General features: G+C 40.4%; 1 protein-coding gene across 3 annotated transcripts in view; it reads right to left on the reverse strand.

Annotated features, from left to right (window-relative positions):
* Nucleotides 1-24,369, reverse strand: part of dock8 (dedicator of cytokinesis 8) — a 53,504-nt gene that overhangs the window by 28,945 nt on the left and 190 nt on the right. For 2 of the 3 annotated variants that reach the window (XM_022764817.1, XM_022764816.1), the window contains exons 2-9: nucleotides 15,009-15,108; nucleotides 10,345-10,520; nucleotides 9,576-9,647; nucleotides 8,942-9,050; nucleotides 4,873-5,082; nucleotides 4,631-4,716; nucleotides 3,779-3,845; nucleotides 79-228 (exon numbers count right to left, since the gene is read on the reverse strand). In XM_022764817.1, coding sequence (XP_022620538.1) covers nucleotides 79-228; nucleotides 3,779-3,845; nucleotides 4,631-4,716; nucleotides 4,873-5,082; nucleotides 8,942-9,050; nucleotides 9,576-9,647; nucleotides 10,345-10,520; nucleotides 15,009-15,108 — 970 coding nt within the window. Of the gene's footprint in view, nucleotides 1-78; nucleotides 229-3,778; nucleotides 3,846-4,630; nucleotides 4,717-4,872; nucleotides 5,083-8,941; nucleotides 9,051-9,575; nucleotides 9,648-10,344; nucleotides 10,521-13,122; nucleotides 13,210-15,008; nucleotides 15,109-24,369 lie in introns of those variants that run through there. The other variant, XM_022764818.1, reaches the window with a different exon arrangement.

A 24,369-nucleotide genomic window follows, 5' to 3' on the forward strand; every position in this document is an offset into this window, starting at 1 on the left:
CAGACGAATCCTGTTACTTCTGTTCCATACTGTTCTTACCATTTTTTTTTTCATAGGTGTTATGGGTTTCTGTTTTACCTTGATGACCAGGTAGATATCTGGGGCAGGGTAGGTGATGGAGAAGATGGCAGATCTAGCGAGGCTGGACTGATCCACATGTGACGTGTGAGGTTTCAAGAAATTTTTAAATTGTTCTGAGTTCAGATCACAGTAGAAGTTCTCCGATATCTGTAGGGAGACCGAGATGAAAAGTTTTATATACGTGGTTACTTTTGTTGACGGTAATTTTTAACAGTAAAATGCAAAACATCACTCTCGGGTATACTGTCTTCTAAAGAAAAACTGAAGGTATCAGTTTAGAAAAGATTCTGGGAAGATCATCCCTTCAGTCCACTCTACTGTTTCTCTACTCACCCCCCTAATGACCTCAGGCTAGGAACACAGCCATATGTCCTGGTCTGGCCTGGCCTGGTGTGTGTCATATGATACTATTCACTGGAAAGCCATTAACCACTCTCCTTCACTCTGCTTATCCCATAGGACGTCCATTACACTGACCACACCAAAGCAGACTTCTAGGCAGCCAAACCTGCCCAATATGTCAACTGAAATCCTTAAGACAGTATCTGTGATCAGATTACACGCTCTGGAAAGTATTCCAGGTTGATCACCACTGGTTTGTTTTAAATCTAGTTTTGTTAACAGGTTAACAGCCAAACTCCTGCATAGATTTTGTGATGGAAATGACTCTATTCACTTTAACGTGAGCTACACTTATTGGAAGAGTAAAAAGTTTTCAAAAGACCGCAGTGGAGGATTCCACCTCTTACTGACAAATGATTTCTTGGAATCACAGAAATCACTTCTCAATAATGAAAGCCAGCTGACTCAAAGAGCATATATTGTCATTAAACAGACTAAATATGTCAAATAAAGTACAAGTGTTCACAGAGTGAATATTCACAGTTGGTTAGAATAACATTCACCATACCACTACATCTGGATTCAGTGAGAAATGGTCAAATAGATAACCCTCTTTAACATTACATTTTGTCAGAGATACACTGTTTAACAGCAAATGCTCATTGTTTTCCAACCACTGCAGTGTTGCCAACTTAGCAACTGTGTCACACGATCTGGCGTCTTTTAAGATCCATTTGACATTTAATATTTGAATAAAGAGCCAAGTGGCAAATCTTGCCAATCTCATCTCAGTAATCCTGCGCACTGTGGCTGCACCCTCTGGGTTAACAAATGCTTTCAGTGAGCGAGCCGTGTTTTGTCAGCTGAACAGCAGACACACTGAAACACTCGCATGTGTGAAAATGTTGTAGTTTACTCGTTCTGATCGCTCATCGTTTCCTCAAGCTGCAGTCACGGTCCAGCAAAACTTGCCTTGCCTAGTCATGTTGGGTAACAACAACAAGTCAAACAAATACCTGTAGTAACCTCAGAGAGAAACAGACCTTTCTCGACTCTTTTTACTGTGAGGACATATCTGTCTGTTTGCATGCCTACACTAAAACCTTTGTCTGTTTCTATCCATGGACCTGCACCTTGGCTGATGGACCAGAGAGACATGATTAATAACTAGAGTATCATATGGAATTATGTGAACATCTGCTGCAGATTTCACAGATGTGAGACAACAAAATTCATGTGAACAAAAAAAACAAAAAACAAAAAAAAAAACAAACACAGATGCACGAACACATTTCCTATGAGACACAAGAGAAAGTGGTATGCGATGCAGGAAAACAGAAAATCCGCACAGAGGAAACAGAAATATGAAGGAAAAGAGAATCAAACACCCTTGAGAAGAAATAGAAAAAGAAACAAGTGCTGAGGAGAGTTGGAGAAAGACAGCAAGCAAAAAAGAAAGTAAAGGATTCAGAGATCAATGAGTCAGTAGCTAATGTTTCACAGTTCCACTACAATTAAATCTAACTGAAAAAACAAGCTTGACATTCTCTCCTTCACTCGGGTAGAGACACATGTCATAGCTTTTTAACAGTCTGGCTCTGTCTCTAGTCATTGTAATAAGCAGGAAGTTCACTCCACAAGGACACACTTCAGTTCAGCACATAATAAAACTTAAGCAAAATGCACTGTGACAAAACGCAAGCTCTAGTGTTATAGACTGACATCAGATGGCAATAAAACTGAAAATATTCCTACAGTATGTTCTTTGACATATGTGCAAAAGATTTCATACAGTGCATGACGTATACTGTTTTCGTTGAATCTGAACTGTGATGTCCCAAGACCAGCTTATACAAAATACAGTCCATTTTCAAACCTTGGGGGCCATTAAATCGCCCTATCTTACTGTGTTAGAGCCATCAGTCCTGCAGACAAGCTAGAAAGCAGCTGGGCAGCGCTGAGAGGAGGGCAAGGCCAGCGTTTAAAACCCTGTCTCAGCTGAGAGATCCATGAGCGCTTAAGTGCAAACTAAATCCTTCCAGCCCCTTCACCCAAAAACTATCCAGCTGTGTAAATCCACAGAAAACATGCAAACAGCCGCGGCTCAGAAAGGCTGACTGGGAAAATGTGGCGCAGTATTAGTAGTGGTCGAACCAAAACACGACCACCCCCAGTGGCATAAATATGTGAGGATGATGGAAAATAAAACCTTATAGATTACACTGATCCTTCACTGCCAAAAGAAACTACGAGACCTCCCGGCATCAACAAGAGGCACATGACACATGACAGCTACCATGAAACAAGGGTGAAATTTAGATTTGACATGTTCTGAAATTGTAGCTGTGGGATTCTGATGAGAAAATAAAGAGGTTTTGACTAAACACTGTCATTGTTAAGACTGTAGTTTGTTGTTGTCAAAGTCACTAAAATTAAACTACTCAGTGAAAGTTAAGACTTCCAGTTAATGTTAGTGAGGATTTACTTGTGCTCCTCTCTAGAGTTATGTTTTTCTCAATTTGACATACATGCATGTCACCATGATTTCTGAATGCTTCCTCTCGCTATATTACCACAAACAAGCCCTCTCATTTGTGGTGTCGTACATGACTCTTACCCAAAGTGCTGTGCAACCTGCCTCTCATGCACCTAGTCATACACACGCTCAGACACTGGTGGCAGCAAGCTACCATGCAAGGCACCGACGGTCTAACCATCAGGAACAACTGAGGTTGAGTATCATGCACTCAAATAACGACCCGTGTTGCCTTTGAGCCTCCCTTATGAAAATGGCAAATCTCTTATTGATATTTACAGACTGATCAGAGAAGCTTTTGACCATATGATTTTCATGTATTTTCACATACCAACTTAAATGTGTGAGTTACAGATTTAAAAACAACAACTTTTTGTGTTATGATATAAAATATTGGCCCGTTTCTGTTTATAAACATCACTGATGTGAACAAGCGAACCTGGTGTTTTGTCACTGGTTTTGAAGACCTGTCATTCTGACAGCAGAGCCTTACATTAGATTTGTTTGTTTTATGTTTTGATGTCATTTGGTTGCACTTGGGCCATGGACTGTGCATCCATCAAGACTCAAAACCTCCAAGATCTGTGGCCCCAACATCGAGTGAAAGACACTCTGACAGTCTCCACAGCAAACACACATAATGGGTTTCACCAAACTGGTATTTACTGCAGGGCTATCGTGGTCTAAGTTGCTTGTTGCATGTCACACAAGTTTCAAGTTACAACATGTTTTTATACATTAGAAACAAACTTAGGACAGGATTAGAAATTGTGAGAGCTACTATGAATTTGGTATTCGAATGAAGCAAAGTTTTCTTACCTTTTTCTTCTCTTTCAGGTCATACAAAGCCATAGTGGCAAATATGGGCTCAATGTCAATCTCAAACCTACGAAACCAAGACAAAAAAGGAAATTAGTTAATTCAATAATATCAAAAGAGACAAATATAGTCAACATTAATACTTAGGTTCTTCTTTGTACTGGGCTCAGATTCTACTCTATTTTTTTCCTATTCTATTCTATTCCTGTAGATTATTGTTATGATGGGAAGCAACAAAATGTACTATAGTAAGTGATGACATGTTTGAACTGAGGGTTAAAGGATTTGGGGTGAAGCTGCCAAACCACTGAGCAGAGAAGTGCGTTCAACTCAAACATTTGGCAGTTTTATGGGTTGCAAGTAGGACGAGCAAGATCAAGAGTGAAAAGCAGAGAAACTCTGTATGCTTGCGTGTGTGTGTGTGTGTGTGTGTGTGTGTGTGTGTGTGTGTGTGTGTGTGTGTGTGAGTGAGAGAGAGAGATGGAGAGAAAGAGACAGAGACTAAATCCCTTAGAGAGAGGGAGGAACACTGATTTTTTAGAGAACAAGCATTGCACAGCACTCCTCCACCCTCCCACACTGCTCTGTCCATCCATCTACTGCATACCATTTGGAAACAACTACTCAGACTTTTAAGTCATGATCAAATGTGACATACAACAATTTCTTGTATGTTAAATGCTAAGCAAAAGGTCATTTTCATAAACAAGGGGGTATTATGCTCATTTCCATCTAACACAACCAACTGTTGGTTCCTTGTCCTACTTCGGAGAGAACAGAAGAACAGATGGCAGCTGTTTAAATGATAGGGCCACTCTCCTTCCAACAATACAACGAAAATGTATGACATACTTGATGGCCTGGCATCGGAACATGATGCGGTCTCCAGTGTGTTCTTTGGGGCAGTCAGGAATGGGCCGGATCTCCACTGCATCTTCCTGGAACACAATTGCATGAGTTGTTATATTTTGGAGATTTAAGATCAGACACAGGTGCCGAGAGATTGGGAAGAACTGAAATTAAAACTACAGAATATGGTTCCCATATGCACCGGTCCATTGGAGCATGTGAGAACCTACACCTCTATAGCTCACCTCATCAGCTGGTGGGTACAGTGCAAACAGCTCGGGATGTCTGTTCCCGTGTCGTGACTCCTGGTTAAAGCGGTCCAGCTCCTCGTGGCTGCTGAAGGCCAGCAGCCCCTCCACTCTCTGGTCCGGAGTTAAACACCGCAGGTTAAAGTCGGAGGAGGTTAGCGTACGACCAGAGTCATCAGTCAGCCCAGCCAGAGTTGGAGACTTGACCTGGGGCGAAGGCGTAAAGAGAGGGGTGAGAGTGGTTGCAGGGTTGGGGGTAAGGGAGGACAGAAAGAATAGAATGAGGGCAATGAAATGTGTGAGTAGGAGAAATTGAGCAACAAGAGAAAAAGAAAGGATGAGCAAAATAATGGGGCGTTAAGGCAAAATAACCAAAGGGGTCTCATTAAGAAAGAAAACAAATTAAAACGGGTTACAGGGTAAAGAATACCATATCAGTGGATATTTGGTGAAAGCCTGTTCTTCCTCATTTTAAATAATACTACTTAAACTGATTTCATTAAGCTTCTCATGAGATTCAAAATTCTCTTTCCCATTGTTCCCCAATGATTTTAAATCTCCCAGCATCCTCCCATTGTTTGATCAATGTTCAGACTCTGCCTGAACTACAATGTATTAAAGACAAACAACAATATATCAGCTCTATACTTGCACAGCTTTCTATGAGCCATCAAAAACATTTACCACATTTAAAATGCAGCCTTATATGGCTTCAAACACAGACACAACAAACAGCTAACAGGCATTTAGATGGTCTAGACAGTTTCTGTTTTGGCCTGGAGGCAATGACAGTCTTTCGTGTTTTTCTGATCAAGGCTTATCTAGTGTAGAGAACACAACATATGTTCATGTTCACTATATGCTACAAAAAGTGAAGTGATACACAGTATGTCTTTATATAATGATGTTCAGCAGGTGCTTACATCTGCCACATGCTTAGTGTACGTAGATATATGCACTTTCCATTTCATTTCTTTGTCATGAACAAGCAGCTTTCTTCCTGTATTTTTAGTTGAGTTATCCACATAAATAAGTCACCAGAATACAGGAAATAAGGTCTCTGAATTTTGACATAAAGTAGGGTGGTATGAGTTACTTGTCACCAGTGATATCGACACACTGTGCATTAGATGATCAAATTCTGTAATCGGAGATCTCCCAGCAGGCTGACGGCTCGCCAGACAAAAATGATAGCAGCAGCAAAGAGGGCCAAGCTGACTCGCTGACCCCAGCCATAATGGCCCTGGAAAACAAGCTTGCTAGATGCTGCATATTTACAACAGCAATGGCCTGTTGGCCAAAACTGAGAACCAGGCAGCACCATTAACTTGCAGACCTAAAACTAATTTACTTATAATATACTTATACTTATATGATATGCAAATGTGCTCAAATGTGTCCTTTCAAATGCCCTGGAATAAGGTCTAAGAGGAAAAGCAAGCATCAGAAATGCACAAAAGGAGTCTTCTGTTGCAACTATTTACCCTGTTAGCTCAGCCCTGTGTTTTGCTGTCTTTCATTGGAATATACAGGATTAACATTAAAGCTAAAACAATTTGATTAATTGATGATTTGATTGGGAGAAAATAACTAACAACTATGTAAATAATCAGTTAATTATTTGAGTCCTGAAAAATGCTTTTGATAGTAACAGCTTGCCAAATGTTAGCTGCTTCGCTCTGTTATATATTAGTATAAATGAATATATGAAGACCTTTTACAGATTAAAGAATTAATCAAGAAAATAATTTGCAGATTCATAAAGAAAATAACAGGTCAGAAATAGAACCCTACCATTACACTATATTAAAATTAACGGATTGGAGTATCCTTTGCTCATCAGTAAGATGCCTAAGTCTGACATTGTGACCATATGGAATTACTCAGACTTAGCTACAGGGCAAGGCATAACCTCCTGCTCCCAAACTACATCCTGCTTTGAACAGTCCCTCTTGCCACCCCTCTCTCCTTGTCTCTTTCACTCCTATCATCCATCAATCTCAAATCCCAGCTCTTGAACCACAGGCAAGGACTGACCGAGCTTCCACCCTGATGAAGCTTCACCCTGTTGAGGCTCCAAGAGACCATCACACCATGATCCCAGGGCTATTTCTAAAGCAGACTGGCCTATTAAGCACTAAGGAACAATAGTGCTGTTCTTCCCTGCTCTGTCACTCTCTTTCTGGCATGTAGATCATGGGAAGCCCATGGCGGTAAAAGGGCCTTTTGGTTTGGGTGATTAACTAGAATTGGCAAGGATGGGGTGACAGGAGGGGGCTTGTGGGGCTGTCTGGTGGGGAGAGATGGTTGGGTAACTAGCCAGAGGCTGGGAGTGGCACTGACTGAGACTTGGATTGGCTGGGACTGCCTGATACTAGGAGCTAGGGATTTGGCCACTGTAAGACAAAGGAGCTAGAGAGAGAGCAGTGAGAGAGGATGGGAACTTGGCTTTAAATAATGTCAGCAATGGAAGTAAGAGCTGGTGCTTTCAGAGCAGAATAGAAAACAAATAGACCACAACATCCCTCTGCCTATCTAGTTAAACACAGATGCGGCAGGGATTGGCATGTATATAATATTCACATTTAGTTTTGTGCAACCCAGTCTGAGTAAACTTGAAAGGGTCACTGCCACAGTGGAAAGAGTGATAGGAATAGCAAAACACTGCTGTGTTCACTATTAAAGCCCCCATCCCGATCTCACACCCCTCCCTCACATTTCACATTCAGCATTGTCGTCTCTCTCTCAGGCCTTGATCAGTATGGACTAGCATACTGCTCTCATGAAAACATCTTCCCCTCACAAAAGGGGCTTTAAATGCAAGCATTAGAGAGTGCTTCTTAGGAAGCACACTTAAAGGAATAGTTTTGTGAAGCAGTGGATTCACTTTCTTGTCGAGAGTTAGATGATGACCAATGTCATGTCTGCACAATAAGTAGTGAGCCAGAGCAGGGGAGCGATTAGCTTAGCTTAGCATAAAAACTGGAAGCAGAGGAAACCAGCTAGCCTACAACATCCACCTTCCAGCACAGCTAAAGCTCACTAATTAATAATCAACACACTGTGTCTTATTGGTTCAAGTCAAACACAAAAAGATGTAAAAATTACATAAAAAAAATTTGAGGTTTTCGAGCAACATCACCATAACAAAACTTCACAAAACTTCAAATTCTGTTTGTGTACAGATCAAACTAAGCAGATATAACATGCTAATTAGGTAGGAGTAATTTCCAACTTCTTTCCTTTTAACAAAACTAATCTTTCAAGCTGAGCTAACGCTGAATCCAAGCAAAGTCAACCGAATGTTGAACGACACCCATCATTCCAATTTGGGAGTTCATGCATTATTCCAAGCTGATTAGCCCTAGTGCTAACCTTGTAATCAAACCAGATTAACAGCCTAAATTAGCTCCTTTCGTTGTAAGCTGAATGGGTCGTGTTAGTACCAATATTGGATTTTACTTTTAACTATAACTGCCAGCCATTCTGGCAATAGTTTTTTTTACATGTCTTTATAGGTCTTTTCATCAAGGTATATCATTGCTGTTTGAAATTCCCAGTATTTCCGACTCTAGATTACAAGTTGGAGACAGACGTGAGTGGTTGTGCACACGCGCCTGTTGGCACTTGTGGTTTAAACGATATGACGTGTTTGTTGGCTGATACACAATAGTACAGTGACACATAAGCAACACTACAGGTCTGAAGAAAAGACTTACTAAAGAAGGAAAGATATAAAAGAATTTCTGTAGTGTAGCAAAGCAGCAGGCCACACTGCACAAGAATGGTTTTGAAAAAGGCTTTCTGAAGAAGGCTAACACTTCTCCTTTATTGAGTAAGAGAGATTGTTGGTTAAGACACAGGCTCAGTAAAACTTGTAAGTAGGAAACCTGGTTAATGTCCTCAATTTAACAGACTCAGGTTTGGAAAAAAGAATATTAGCAAGGGTTTCTTACGTTGAGGATTTATTGGTTAATTTATCCCAATTTATTTTAGTTTGAAATTGAAACTGCAGAGGGTGACTGTGTGTAAAAATGCAGGGTTTGTTTTCATTTGTGTTCCTTACTGGTTTCTGTTGGTCTTCTGGCTGGACATCAGACTCAAAGGTCTGTTTCCGAAGAAGTTTGTGTAGGCCAGCTCGCTCCGAATACGCGCTCCAGCCGTCCCCCTGGCACCTACACACACACACACACACACACACACAGAAAAGACATGCATGGTTACAACTGATACACTTGTAATCAATCTAGATAACAACAAAAACAGAAGTCTTACGCAACATAGTCAGTATGTGTGTAGTGTATGTGTGAGTATGTGTGGGAGAGAGACAGAGATAAACCAAGTACTACAATGTATCAGACGGAAGATCCCAGTGTTTTGTTTATCAGGCTCTCTTCAGCCTCTTTGTTTCCTGTTTCACAGACACATTCAACTTCTCAGACAGTTGGCACCTCTTGCACAGTGTAACAGCTAAACTACCTTGTGGGTATATTAGGGGGACCTGCGGTTAAAACGTTGCAGCTTGTAAGTATCCACAACAAGCAGATGAACACTGGTTCAGAGAACATCCTATCAGGTATTATTTCCAAAATAAAACATCTGTTTAGTTTTATTTATTTAAAACAGTTCTGGAGTACAGTGGATTTTGTCATTTTAAAAGTATCTGTCCGTGTTGTTGTTACTGGAGGGCGAATACTTACCTTCGAGAAACCACAAGCCATGGCTGGGTGTAACTCGTTACGCAGTCTCTGACATGGGGCTCCAACTCCACTCTACAGGGAGAGGAATAGGGATGAGGAGAGTAAGAAGATATGTACACACAAGCAGACATGCAAGGAAACATTCACAGACAACTGAAAACTTTACATTCCTCTGCTATCTCAATCTGCACTTCATGGTCAAGGTGTGGGACAAGCGAATGCTCTGAGTAGTCTAAGTAACAGGCATTGACAGAATCGTTTTACAATGATTTTAGACATTCAAATACACTCATTAAGTCCTGAGATAATGATGATGATGATGATGATGATAATATCGCTGTGGTTGTAATTCTGCAACCATGGGTTTTCCAGATATCTATAACTCCTAGGGAACACTGTCCTACTCTATACACATGAGAAATGGCCTGAGAAACGTAGCGCCTTATTTCTGTTTGTGATCTTGTTCTAACTTGTGATTGCCTTTCTTATAGTCTGTATGTGTCTAAAGAGTCTTTATTGACTGTTAGGTCAATATTTCTTTACTTCTGTTAAGTGTAACTTACTTCTGATCATTTTTTTTAACTTCTTCATTATCATTTTTATTAAACCACAATGCGTTGAGATTGTCATTTGACTTTTAACTAACAGAGAGCTCGTGAACAATGCAGATATTAGCGCTGATGATGGGCTGAAAACTACTATTAGACTATTTTACAGCACAGTCTATGGGTTTCCTCTGTTGTCTAATGTGTCTTGGTCTGCAACCCACCCATCTTCAGGGACAGAGTGTCTAATGGTGCGACACTCCTTCTCCAACTGATCCACTCTCAGGTCATCGTCAGGAAAGTCTCCAAGTTCTTGCATCAGGTCTGAGTCTCCACTTCGTAGCTGTGACATCAAGAACTCCTCCAGGTCCAGGGGCTCCACCGCTTCATACGACTGGGGCTGAAGAAAGAACGAGGAAGGGTTTAGGGATACGGTGACAATATCAAAGTTGAATGTTAAAGAAACAGCAACAAACAAAATAGATTAATAATTTGTGAGAAGCTAGAGTTTGCAGAGTCCTCAATCATATCCGCATAATGCAAAGGAGAACTGAGGAAATGTTAAACATATGAGAGGAGGTTGGGCCAAACATGTTGAATCATGATTATTTACCTATTTTATCATGATTATTTATTTATTTTAGTAACATCTCATACCTGGGATGGGAATCTAGAACCGGTTCCAGTTGAGAACCGGTTCCAACTGGTTGGGTCCATCGACATAATTTGCCTTTATGCTTAATGATTCCCTTTATGATGCTTTTGCGTGGCTTGCAAAACATGAGAGGCAATCTGCACAAACGACAGTGAAGGAGTCGAGGAAGTGTGGCTTAATTCCACACAAAATGACGCTAACAGCGCAACGTGCAATATCTGTGGCACTAAGATTTCAAGCAATTGTGGAAACACCAGCAACATGCTGAAACATTTGTTCCTGTCCGAGAGCTGTTTTTTTTTTTTTTTTTTGTAAATTAATACAAGGTAGACCTAAAGAGGCAGACAGCACCCCCTCCTCGAGGGATTGAACAACTACAGAGCAGTTATCTCCACGGGAATATATAAGGGAACTGATAAAGAATTGGATCGATAAGCTGAATCGATAATGGCATTGGTATCAATAAAGTCTTATCAATTTCCATCCCTATACCTGTCGAGGAACAAAAGATTCGAACACATACATAAATAGAAACTGGAGCAAACTAGCCTGTATCAGACACCCAGGCAGTTTTTTGTTGTTTTTTTTTCCTGAGAACCTATTTTTAGCCAGAAACTCAACCCACACTGCAGAGCTACAGCAGATCAAAGGAAAGGCTGTAATCACTTTCATGTACAGTACAAAATGGGTTGAAATGTTGATATGGGTCTTTGAATCCGAACATATTGTTAAAATCATCTACACACCATGAAACAAATTACCACTGGCACTCAAAGAGGAGGAATAGATGAAGCTTTTCATGATTAGAAAGTGCTCCCAAAGAAAAAGAAACACAACTGATGAGATAACACACATCTCTTTTGTGGTGCATGGCCTGCTGTGTTTGTAAAACAGGGGAACCTGCATGGAGCAGGTGTCTCTGTGAAAAGGGGCAGCAAACAGGGCAGAGCTCCTATCTGATGAGAGCCTGCAGGCGGTGGCAGATGTAGGTAAAAGCTTGGAAATAAACACGCACCACGATATCATAGAGAAAGAGATTCCTAAATAATTAATAAATAACGGAAACTTTCACCTCAAAATGTTTCAACATATGCAGTGCACTGTGTTAAGGATGCAAATCTGTCCAATCCAAAAAGAATATTTAAGCTTTTAATGCCGCACACTGTCACAGATGGGAAGCATTTGCATGACAAACAGGTAGAGTGCGAAAGAGTGAGAGAGAAAGTGTGTGTACAGAAGAGAGAGAGAGAGAGAGAGAGAGAGAGAGAGAGAGAGAGAGAGAGAGAGAGAAGAAAAATGCAGAGCCAAATCAGCCAATGGCACACAGACGAACACATAATATGTACACACAGAGGAGGTAGAGATAACTGCAGCTACAGTATGAGTCACTGCTGTGCTTAACTTTTGAAAGCAGAGCAAATTCCATTTGCCTTCAGACATGTTTTTGCACATCGATCCACCCTAAGGGATATTTTTCTCTGGTGAGCACTCAGGAGCAAATTGTACCACATGGGTTAGTATTAATGCTTTGCATGCAATACAAGAAGGAAAGAAAAGACAGCCAGGCAGACGGAACAACTGTATCATTATTATTTTAAATGACAGGCCTATAGAGGAAACCTTGAACGCCTCTGTTCTAAGGAGGAGGCGTCAGCCTCAACAGTGCCTCTACAGTGGCAGTCTTCTCCATATGTGCATCTCTCTGGCTCCCTGCCTCAAAGTTCAAACAATCATTGTAGCATGGCCTCTTTTTCTTGTTTAGTATGGAGGCTAACAAATACAAATGAATGCAAATCTATGCATGCCTCTGATCAGCGTCTGCTGCTCTGTGGAGTCATGAGAGGAGCTCGCAAGAAAGTCCCTCTCTTTGCCAAATCAGCAGCCAGACTTTGTATCAGGTTTCTCACTAGTGATCATAAAGATTATGCCTTTGCACAACAAAATGAGAACATTTTAAAAGCAGGAAGGACCGGAAATCTACATCAGACAAAACTCATGCAATCACACATGTATCAAGAAGAGAATAAAATAAAAGCCTTTGATTAAACAATTACACATTTTAAAGCCACGACACATTGTATCAATTACTAGCGAAGGTTGTTTTAAATAAAATTAATCCATTGAAAAAAATATGTATCTACCAATATCACTGTTCTCAATGTAAACTGGCAAAAACATGCCGGGAGAGAAAATAGGCAGGTAAAGAACTCGTGACAAACAATGATCGTACAAAGTACAGCTGCATTAAAACTGAATCATTATATTTAAAACAATCTCGCATGCTAATAATCTCATTCTAAAGTTCCATTAAATGATAGTTACGCTCATACGGAAATGGTAGACTTACCCTGCTGAAAACTGAAAACTGTACCATAAAAAGGAAGTGTACAAAATGGCGCAATCCGGATATGGGAAACTACAGTGTGCACCTACGGACACTGAATTCTTTTTGTTGAAACTAAGCCACAACGCAGTGCACAGATCCTCTTTAAGTTGATCTTCATATTCCTAGTAGCTGAGAACTCCAATATATCTGAGAAGAGGTGTTTATAGCCAGTCAAATGAATGTTGACGTTGAGCCTGAGTATTTGAACCCACAAAATGTTTTGACAGCCGTTTTGAGCATGAAGGCAAAGTGTCTTGCAGTTTAGAGTTGAAAACCAAAAGATTTTAAAGGAAGTGACATTAGCAAGGCGTCCCTCCATCAACTGGTGTTTCAACAGACAGGAAGAGAAACTAGACACACACACACACACACAAACACGTGCATGCCGCCTATACGCACGCACACACAAACACACACACACACACACACACACACACACAAAGAAGCGCTGCACACATTCATAAAAACACATGCAGCTCTTTGTCCTAATCTCTCAATTTGTATTTAAACCGACCACAAACAAGACTGATCAGTCCACGTTTCGTCATTTCAGGCACTAAAAATAGCAGCGGGGTAAGAGAGGGAGAGTGATAACAATCAACAAATCGAGCCACATCACAACTGGAACAACAAACATCCCTACCTCCTCTCAACAAACATCCCACCCTCATCCCTGTGCTAGACACGACTGCTGAATAATGGGAAACTATCATCCCAGAGATTATAGTATTAAAACCCCTCTCCCGCATCCCAAATCCAGCCATATTAAAGATTTGCCCGTGTAAGCTGCAAGGTAAGCAGGCCCCATCCAGTGCCTGTCAATGGCCAAGGCACTGACCCATTTCCCAAGCAGGTTATAGATTAACCACGTTGCACGCTGCAAACTAGGGTGGGACACATGGTCCAAGTACCCAAACCCTGTTAGCTGAGGAGCTCAAGGATCATCAGTGGGAAAGTGTCAAAGGGCTTCAGATCAGTCACTCATGCACACAGATATGTCAGAAGCCTGAGAGCTTCAGCATCTCCCTTTAAATGAGAGGAGATGTAGGGTGGAAGAGACTGAAGAAATGTGAGGAACAGACAGAAATAGAAAAAAAAAAAGCAGGAAGACTGAAAGAGGAAAGATGAGTGGATGTGTGGCAGAGGTTCAGAGGGTACCACCGAGAGACTAAGAGTGTAGTGGGAACAAATCCCTGCAAAGGATTACTGTGCATCATTCTGCCTGCTTGCTTGAGAGAGCAGGAATCACTCTGACTGTCTGCTAGGCTTTGACTAAAGCGGTAAGAAAACAACCTGTCATAATGGCACACTAGGTTTTCCAAACCCTGTTAAATCAAAGAACAGGCGGTGTCAGCCCGGCTTTGACAAAAGCATGTTAAGCCGTGACTAAGTTCTCATCTCATCTATTGTAAGAGGAAGAAAGATTCTACCTAAAAATACTCAGCTCTTTAGCAGAAATGCAGAAAGCTGTTTTTGCAAAGGCAGTAGCTTATGTTGGAGCAGAAATTCTACAATTCAAATTATAATCTTCAGGACTGGACACTAGAGTCAGACATTCTCAGTGCTAATGACAGTAAAGAGGGATGTGAAGAAGATATGCTTATAGTCCTGTGGCGGTGTAAGCACAAACACTAAAGCTGTGTCTGAGTGAATGCAGCATTAGAGGAAACCACACCGCTGACCTTCTGGATACAGTACTTCTCCTCAGCTAGCATTACATCACTAGTATCAGCTGAAATAACATCATAGGTACAGAGTTCATTTTTAGTCTTCTTAGATCTTCTTAAACACACGTAACATGTTAGACATCCGGATAGGTAACTATATCTTTATAAAAGGAAACTCACCACAGTGAGGCACACTGAGGCTGAAGCATTGGAGTTGGTTCGGCTGTGTTGAAAGCCATAGTTCCCACCAAAGTGTCGTCTGATCTCTGCAGAGGAGTGCCTGGAACAGAACATGCAAACACATGCAGATGCATAAGGTTTTATGTTAAGGACTCAGAAGCTGCAGTTTTTCGATTAAGGTAAAATGCATCATAACATAGCACCATTATAAATGAGGCATTGTAGTGCTACAGAGATGCACCAGCCTTCAATATTCTCCAGATGTAAGGGAATATATTTCTATAAAGAAAAAACCTCTACAACGTCCTGTAAAACCTGAACTTCTGTACAATTCCAACAACATGAGCAGTGTATCTTAATGAGAGATGCAACAGCAATTCCACTATTGTTCCTACTCGCATTAGCTTGAATTGGTCAGCCATGATGATTCCATTCAAACTATTGTTCACTCTCTACAGAAGCACCTCTCTGCTGGCTGTGTAAAGGCTTTGTCATTCTGGCAGCCATACAGGCAGTGGAATAAATATGGTGTCCTGATTTAAGGGTCAAACCGAGCAGGAAATCAACATGACACAGGAGTGGAATAGTATTCAAATATATTGGGTAAATGGGGTTGGTGTGTGTGTGTGTTTGCCTGTAGCTTTCTCCAAGGGAGAAAAGAGAATGCCAACAGAGCCAGTGCCCCACTTTGTTGCACACATTTGATCTCAATGCAACAGAGAGCTAATGCACTGTCTATTTCTTTGTAATTAATTTACCATATCATCGGACCCCAACCAAACCATGCACAGTGAGTGCTTTATTCTACGCAGCTGAGCAATTCAAGGCCAATTTTATGTGTATAAGCACAAGAATGTGTGTTTAGTGTGTGTGAATGTATGTTTTTGTTTGTGTGTTATGTCAAGATTGCTTGTTTTTGTATGTAATTTTGCATGTGTGTCAGAAAGACTTTATTGCAACATTGCCACACAGTGCAGAGTTAGAGGGCAACGACTTAAGCAAATGGGTCACATTCCCGACTGTTTCCCCTGTGGTCAATCTCATGGGTTCATTAAGTCCCCATGGCCATTGTTACAACAGCCCTGTTACTAATTACCACCACAAACCCATAAACACCAATGCAATGGAGGAATGCAGCATGACAAAATCACTGAGGCTGCAGAGTCATGAAGCATGTAGAGTCTGTGACACAGCTTCATGCAAACAACTGATAATATCATTAATGTTCTGGAGCAACAATCACCAAGCCAGTTCTCTTTTAAAGAGTCAAGACAAGCTGACAGGCATGTCCACACGTGCATTTCTGAAAATTTACAGTTAATCTGTAAAGCCTTTAACAAAGACTACATCTATATCTACTCAATCCTGCTGTTTAAAACACTTTCCCCTCCCTCTTGTCAATCATGTTACATGCTGAATCAACACAATTACTGCATGCCAGGGAAGGTTAAGGCATGGGTGGGAGAGCAGTATACAAATTTAAACAAAGAGCAAAGTCCAGCAGTGCAGCACTATTTCATTTAAACATAGCACACTATCAGAGAAGCTAAAATCAAACAATAGTGCAAGGATGTACATTACAGAAATAAATGGCTGCAAATGGCATAAAAAACTAAATCTGATGAAGCATATTATACCACACATGCATGACACTCTGAGCAACAACACACACATTGGCGACATTATCAATTTACACTTTTATCACCCGTGACAACAGTGATGTGCATTTCGCGCTTGTGTAAAAGTAACTCTTAACTGACTCTTATTTTTAACCCTCATTCAACTCAGAGAGTATAAAGGTGCACACAAATATCCTACAAATGCGTGTGAAAGCTGCTCAGCACAGCTACACATTTCCGTCATTGCTGGCTGCTAAGCAGGTGTATTATAGAGCAGTAAGTGGACAGTGGTTGTTGAGGGATCTCACATATACACACCACTTTGAACCAGCACATCAACAAACTGAAGCCTCGTCACACGCCCACTTTCTACACTACTAATGTCTAAAAGGAATGTGCTTGGTTACTCTTCTTGTAATGCAATGTGTCAAATCACATAAGCCAGTGGAGCTTAAAGTGGCTGTAGGTAAGAAACTAAAGCTCTACAAAGCTTCAAGTCAACACAAGGAATGACACTCCTCTCAGATCCACCTCCCCTGCTTTGTGGAGCGGAGTAATTGACAAAGCAGAGTTATGACTCCTGGATCAGATATCTCCTCTTTAGTCCGATTGGTTTTAGCATGTTTCACTTTGAAATGATAATGGGCTACTGCTGAGATTTATTCGATTCTGATGTTATAAATTGCTGGTTTAAATAGTTTAAATGCGCATTGCACAAGAAACAGGCCTAGGGTAGTCTTTACAAGATAAGTCTTTGCAAGAAAAACGAATCAGTAGAGCACATACCTCCGCCAAGGCAAACAATTCTACACATCTTTTGTTCTCAAGTATAGCTTTATTTATTTATCTTTAATATTTATACAAGACAGCTGTATGGTTTTATTACCCATTGTGTGAAATGTAGATGTCAGCATTATTGTATCACTGCTAGGTCGCAATTGCTATTATTTACTGTGTAATTTTATTAGTTGCATGTAGAATGAAATACTGATGTAAGCATTCGGAAACAATGCTGCTGCCGTATGCACAGTTACTTACTATTAACAATAAGAACAACTAGCAACTTAGCATTTTCTTCCATCAGATCCGCATTATTATCTGGATCCGCATCAAACTGAACAAACTCATAGATGTCATCGCCATAAATATGTGTGATTTTCTACATCAAGGTTGAAACAATATTTCCTGAGAAATTGGTGAAAATGTCAAAAAAAAACACCCTATCTCACACAGGTTAGGAAGGTTATAAAAATAACTACATATGCCACTTTAACTGGATCTACACCAAAAAATAATGAGTTCCTCCCTGGACTATGCCCCATCCCTCCACCTAGTTTGGTACAGATCAGTTGAACAAACAAACCGACTAACTAACAGACACGGGTGAAATCATAACCTCCTTGGCAGAGGTAAAAATCTAAGCAAACAAGAATGTAATTTTATGCCCAAGGGCAGATTGTCTGGTGGGTGTATTAAGCTTGTACCCAAGGCAATTTAAACCTTGTAAAAACTTCTCATAACTTCAAAGAAACATGCCCTACCCTGTGTACAGACTGAGCCCATAACCACACTGCCACTATTATGTAGCCTCCCTCTATATCTTTCATTGCCATTTGAGAGACAAAGCTTATGCATCCCAACCCATACTATTCTGTATATAAAGTATCATTATATACATACATTCTCACACACATGCACACATGGGATTGCTTACTTGCATACACTGACACACATTCAGAGCATGTCTATAAAAAGACTGGGCAAGTAAAACAGTAATCAGCTCTTGCCAGCAGAGCCAAGCAGGCATTATTTTACCACTAGTAGACAAACAGCTTGTCACAGCAGACAGCATCTGTCATTCTCTTTAAACTGCCTGTGTCTTGGCATCCTGTGTTACATTAAACCAAAGCTGCTCTTGTCAGGAAGACAAAAAGTAGGGCTTTGGATTTTGGTCATTTAGGCAAAATAATACCAAAAGCAGCTTGTGTCATAGGCCCAGCAGAAACTGATGTCTTGATCATTACTTTTTACTGAAACCACACCAACACACAAAGACTGAAAAAGCGATCAATTCTTGTAATGGATCAACCCAAAGACAACACCACAAAGGGACAAGTACTTGACTGTCAATGCTTTTCACTGACAGGGACACAACGATCATGAGCAAGACTGTTTGAATAGAGTGAGTTCAGAGAAATAGTTACACCACCTTCCTTAAACTGGGACTGACCCTGCCTATGAAAAAAGCTGCTATTGAAGTTGACTGCTTTGGTCTTGAGCTTCAGCTTCTGAGGTTTTGGAGCCCCATCGAGACACTGAGCTTAAGGTCGGAGATGTCTAAAAATGACCACAGTGGCATTTCCCCACGTTATTCACCACCAATAAATGTGAACAAAGCCACATCAGCAAATCAGTTGACGCTGCAACTCTCACTGTGCAATAAAGAGAAACGCCCACACCTCTTCAATGTACACTTCCAACGAAAGGAGAAGTCAGTGCCCAAAATCACCCCCTTGTTCACTCATTCACTGCTCCCGATGTAATGGACAGTTAGTAGTTTAGTCTATAGCGAGCAGTTAATTGAGATTTCAGATGCTTACATATCATTTTAAGATCACTGATAGCTGTTGAATTGTTGAGGGCACTATATCGTAAAAACACTCACAATAAAATGGCGAACAGTAAATGTAGTGCACTATACTGTATAATAAATAGGAAGTGTACGAAAACTAAAATAGTGTAGCAAACTACAACACAATGATCAGAATTACATCTTGCTACAATAATACTTAATGTGGTTAGGACTGTTTTTCAGAGAGAACCAGTCATCTGCTGGCAGTGAGGCCTCTGTAATCACAATATCACCTTAGTCATGTTGAGGGTCCATCACAACTTACAGTAATAATGTGGAAGTAGACGTTTGTATGATTTGGGTGTGCCAGAAAATCCTGCACAAAAAATCATGATTTAATCATGGTTTAACAATAAGGTCAGAGCAGGAATTAAATCTGACCACTGTCATGCTACACGCATACACAGTTTTGCAGTATCCAGGTCAACATGGTGCATGTGGACACATTGGCTGATTTTCAACGTAACCTGATATCTCTGAATAACCAGATTTCTTGTGTGCATGTAAACATACCGATTGTCACTATGTAACATGCTTCAAGAAGAGACTTCAGACCAAACTAAACCACAGAAAATCAATTGAAAAATGTCAATAAATGCTCCCTATTTGGGATGGAACATTTGAATTATTATTAAGGAGGAATTCTCTTAGCTTACCACAGAGCCTGTGACAATAATTACCAGTTTCCTTTGTCTTTTTTCATGAGATATAATTAGAATAGGTAATTGGCACTAATGAGGATGGCACTCTAAAACAGCTGCTCCCACAGAGTCGATGTAGAGGCAGAATTACAACTGACAGTAAACTCCAGTTATAAACCAGGGCTGCTGACAGAATAGGCACACTGTAAAAACACATTGAGACTCAGCGCATTTTTCACACTATTATCCTGTTGTTTGTTAGTAAAATAGCTGGAAGTATATCATAAATACTATATCATGCACATGATCGATTACAGCATCACTTTGTCATGTCATAGAACTGATTAGTGGACTAATCAATCATTAATCAACTTAAACATTTTTGGATGAATTGAATTAGTTCCTGCATAACTAGACAGCAAAGTCAAATCAACCAGATATTATTGATTCCCTTCACAGAGAATAGCTATGATATTGTCATAACCTCTCATCTCCACTGTCACACTGTGCTAATTAGGTCATCCTGTATAAGAAGGATAAAAAGGAAACTCTCTTATTCAAAGAAACTGAGAAAGGACAGAGAGGCAAAATGTTTTATCATTAATCAGAATAAAATAACTTTCATTAAAACAGCTTTGTGGGTGACCCCATTATTTCAATTATCTGTGAGCTGTCAAATATGCCTCTAATCTGTCAGCAATGCTGTTAGACAGGCTACTGCGAGTCATTTGATATGAATACCAGACACTAGATACAGCTGTTTTACAATCCTGTGGCATTATAATTACATTTGATCATGATAGGGGAATATTTCTTGAAATGAGTACCAGCACAAAAGCTGGGTGTTTTCTGATAGGTCTCAGGACTCACACCCAAGTTAAGAAATCTCATTGTGGGCTCCAGAGTGGAAACCCTTTATCATCCCCTCCCTATAGAAAGAGGCCGGCTCCATTTTTGTTACGTCATGCTGCCTATAGCAGGTCTGCACTTGCTGTGTGTGCATATGGTGTGTTCCTGTCAGCGTTTCTGGAATCACTGGCCAAGCATTGCTCAAATTGAGTTCTAAACCTGCACTATCACTGCTTCTCATGGCTACACTTCTGATTAATAGGCTCCCCAGATAGCCTCATCTATAATTCTACTCACGGTTATCTGTATTTACTCCACAAGACATGACTCCCACCAGGCATGCTCCTCAGCCAGCCTACCATTATCCCTATTATCATCAACATTATCACGTCAATCCACCAGAGGTGGGTGGCTCCTTTAGCTTGTATGTTATAGCCTAAAAAAACCTCTCCCTCCTTATATGAGTCACTTCATCTGAGCCAAAGAGGAAGCACAGGGAAACAGAGTGTTGTGGTGTACATGACAAGAGGGGGAAAGCAGACCAAAGGGATGCCCCCACTGTGTGTCTCATACTATCATATGTCTCCAGACTTAATGGGTCTTACCGCTATCAGAACCATCACAGCTCAGCTTCCTGTCAGAGGGAGGCACGCACAAACACAGCAGTCATTTGGCAAGAGTCAGGTCACAAGCAGCTCCAAGCAAGAAAAAGTGACCAAAGTAAAGTTTAAAAACAACTTTCAAGTTTGAATGCTTTAATCACAGGGTGAGTCATTTAATTCAAAAGTTGTTTCTTTTCTTTTTTAAGGAAGGTGTGTGTCCATTTGACACCCTACCCACCCCATAACCCAACTGCTCACCAACAGCCATGAGGGTTAACAGATGTCATGAGCCAGAGCACAGAGGAAATCAGATGCAACTCAATCCGGATCCCCCTGCCACTTAAGAGCATTGAACAACAGAGGCCCCACGTCCACAGCTGTCCTCACACCTGTTACCATATGCTTGTATGAAACATCATGTTCAGCTGAGGAATATTAAGTGTTAAGTTACGTTCGATCTTTTCACCATAGCTGAACACTGTGCTACACTATGATTGTATGTTAGTTTTTTCATAATTGTTTTCCATTCCCCTTTTTAGGTGCTTATGAAGAAACACACATTTCCTGATTCAAAACTGCCATGAGCAAAAAGCGAAGTGAAACCAGAGCCACACAGTGCCCACTGTGTGCAGGATTTCCTTCACACTCCATCCTGATAGAGAGATCTACAGAGGAACTATATGAAAACATATAGGGTTTTCAGGATTGGAAAAGTGAACATTGCCTCCTTAACCCTGATGTAACTAATACACCAGTGCAAACAAATTTATTAATATCGGTTATAATAGTTTGTGTGCTGCACATTTGAGTTTCAACTTGTGACCATTGTTCCTCTTTGTCCATGTGGTTTGTGTCTGTCTCTTTTGTTGCCATGATTTTCCTAGTTGTTCCCCTTGAGATATTTTTCAAATTTTTTCAAGTCTTGTTCTTCCTATGAAATAATATATATCAAGCCATACTGGTGGCCCAAGGCTTTAAGATACTAGTGAGTGTAATCACAATATCAATGAGTCCAACCAGGGACTTTTGTTGCATGTCATTCCCATTGTCTGTGCCTTCATTTCCTTTCCACCTCTCTACTGTCCACTTTTATAATAAGGAAAATGTGTCATATTACTTCGTCTATCCACAATATGTGCTGTACATAATATAATATTACAACAACAACAACAACAACAACAACAACATAAAAACAAATATGATGATATCATTTGAAATAAGTCAAAATAAAATGATTTCATATTAAAAACTAACAGAATGTCTTCACTAAAACTCATAACAGTTTGAAAAATCAGTCACTGAGTATGAGTTGTGTCTCCTGCATCATCACTTATTGGCTTTGCTGGTTAACACTATGAAACCACACATTCCACAACACCATGTTTTGCTACAGCACAGCATCTTGTAACCAGCCCCTCTGCTGGCTCATCACTGGATTCAGGCAGTGGCCCAGGATCCCTCACATCCCTCAGCAGCTGAGCTCAGCTCTGCACAGCACAGCACAGCACAGCACAGCACAGCACAGCACAGCACAGCACAGCACAGCACAGCACAGCACAGCACAGCAAAGCCAGTATCCAGAATTTCTCCTGGCCATTAAAAACAAGAGTATGGTTCTTTTGCAGTGGAAGAAAGAGGATTTCACACTCACAAAAATCACGAAAAAAACAATAGAAAGATTTGGACTAGACCTCAAACAACTAGAAGATTAACTGATTAGTCAATAGATTAACTATCTTAATTCTTAATTAGACTAAATGTGATTAATTGTTTGAGTAATTTTTCTACCAAAGATGCCAATCATATGATTTGCTGTTTTTCTTTGTTTTCTATTAATATAAATTAAAAATCTCTGGGTTTTGACTGTTGGTGGGACAAAACAGGTCATATATCTTACATGCTAAGAAATTATAATTGCCATTTCTCACTATATTCTGACATTTTATGGACAAAACAATTAAATGATTAATCAAGAAATAATAGTCACAGTAGTCCTACATTTTGGTGGTGATTCATTAAAATTCCTGATGCAAGAAAATAAATTATAAATATTAATCTTGCATTTTCATTCAAGTCACAGAGGTTTAGATGGTACACTTATGAAGACTTTTTAAAGTGACAGAAGAAGAAAAAAGAGCTGATTTCTGGGTGATAGCACGTTAAAGAGGGGATCCATTGGGATTTAAACATGCTGCTTGTGGACTATAAAAAATAAATGTGAAGGTAAACAGTTTGCCTCCTCATCATGTGCTGTCCTAAATTTGACCAAAATGAATCACCACCTCTGCCCTTATGCACTTCCACAATGTCAATGAACCCCGGTGCACTGTAAACTGCACCAACATCACGTTCAAAATGTGCAACACAGCACTCAGTTTGACCTGCACTGCCATTACAAGAGAGGCCTGGGGAAGCCTCATATGCCTGGGCTAAGGGCATATTAGTGTATTTGTTTTAATGAGTTGCACTGCAGAAGAGGTTTGGTACACAATAGACTTCCATGTACACAACTTCCTCCACACCTGGACAAAGTCACAGCAGGAACTATGACTACATCCCTTCTCATTTATAACAGTTCTATGGACTAGTCAGACTTTACACACTACAGGAAATGATCATATTAGAAACACTAGATATAGAATCAGCATCCTCATGGGGAGGAAATGAAAATGATATGATACAGATTTGTCAGATTAGTGTAGAAAGTTCAGAAGTTTTTCCACTTCAAACTATTATTTTAACAAAATAATGAGCCCACAAGAGAGAAACTTAAATATTCATGACTGATCACATGGCTATGCCCTGTAATACTTTTTATGAGCGCTTGGAAGAAAAGTTGGCTGTTTATTGTCCTCCAGGCTTCTTCTTTTTTTTTCCTCGGACAGCGTGAACTAACCTGCAGCATTAACATTCACAACATGTGGCTGCCTGCTCCACAGCGGAATCCACTCCAACTGTCAAGAACGGACTCTTCTCCCATATCTCTGCATGCGGAGGTACCAAGAGTTCACCTTCACT

The sequence above is a fragment of the Seriola dumerili genome, unplaced genomic scaffold (genome assembly GCF_002260705.1).
Source record: "Seriola dumerili isolate Sdu_G_001 unplaced genomic scaffold, Sdu_1.0 BDQW01000581.1, whole genome shotgun sequence".
Lineage (NCBI taxonomy): Eukaryota > Metazoa > Chordata > Actinopteri > Carangiformes > Carangidae > Seriola > Seriola dumerili.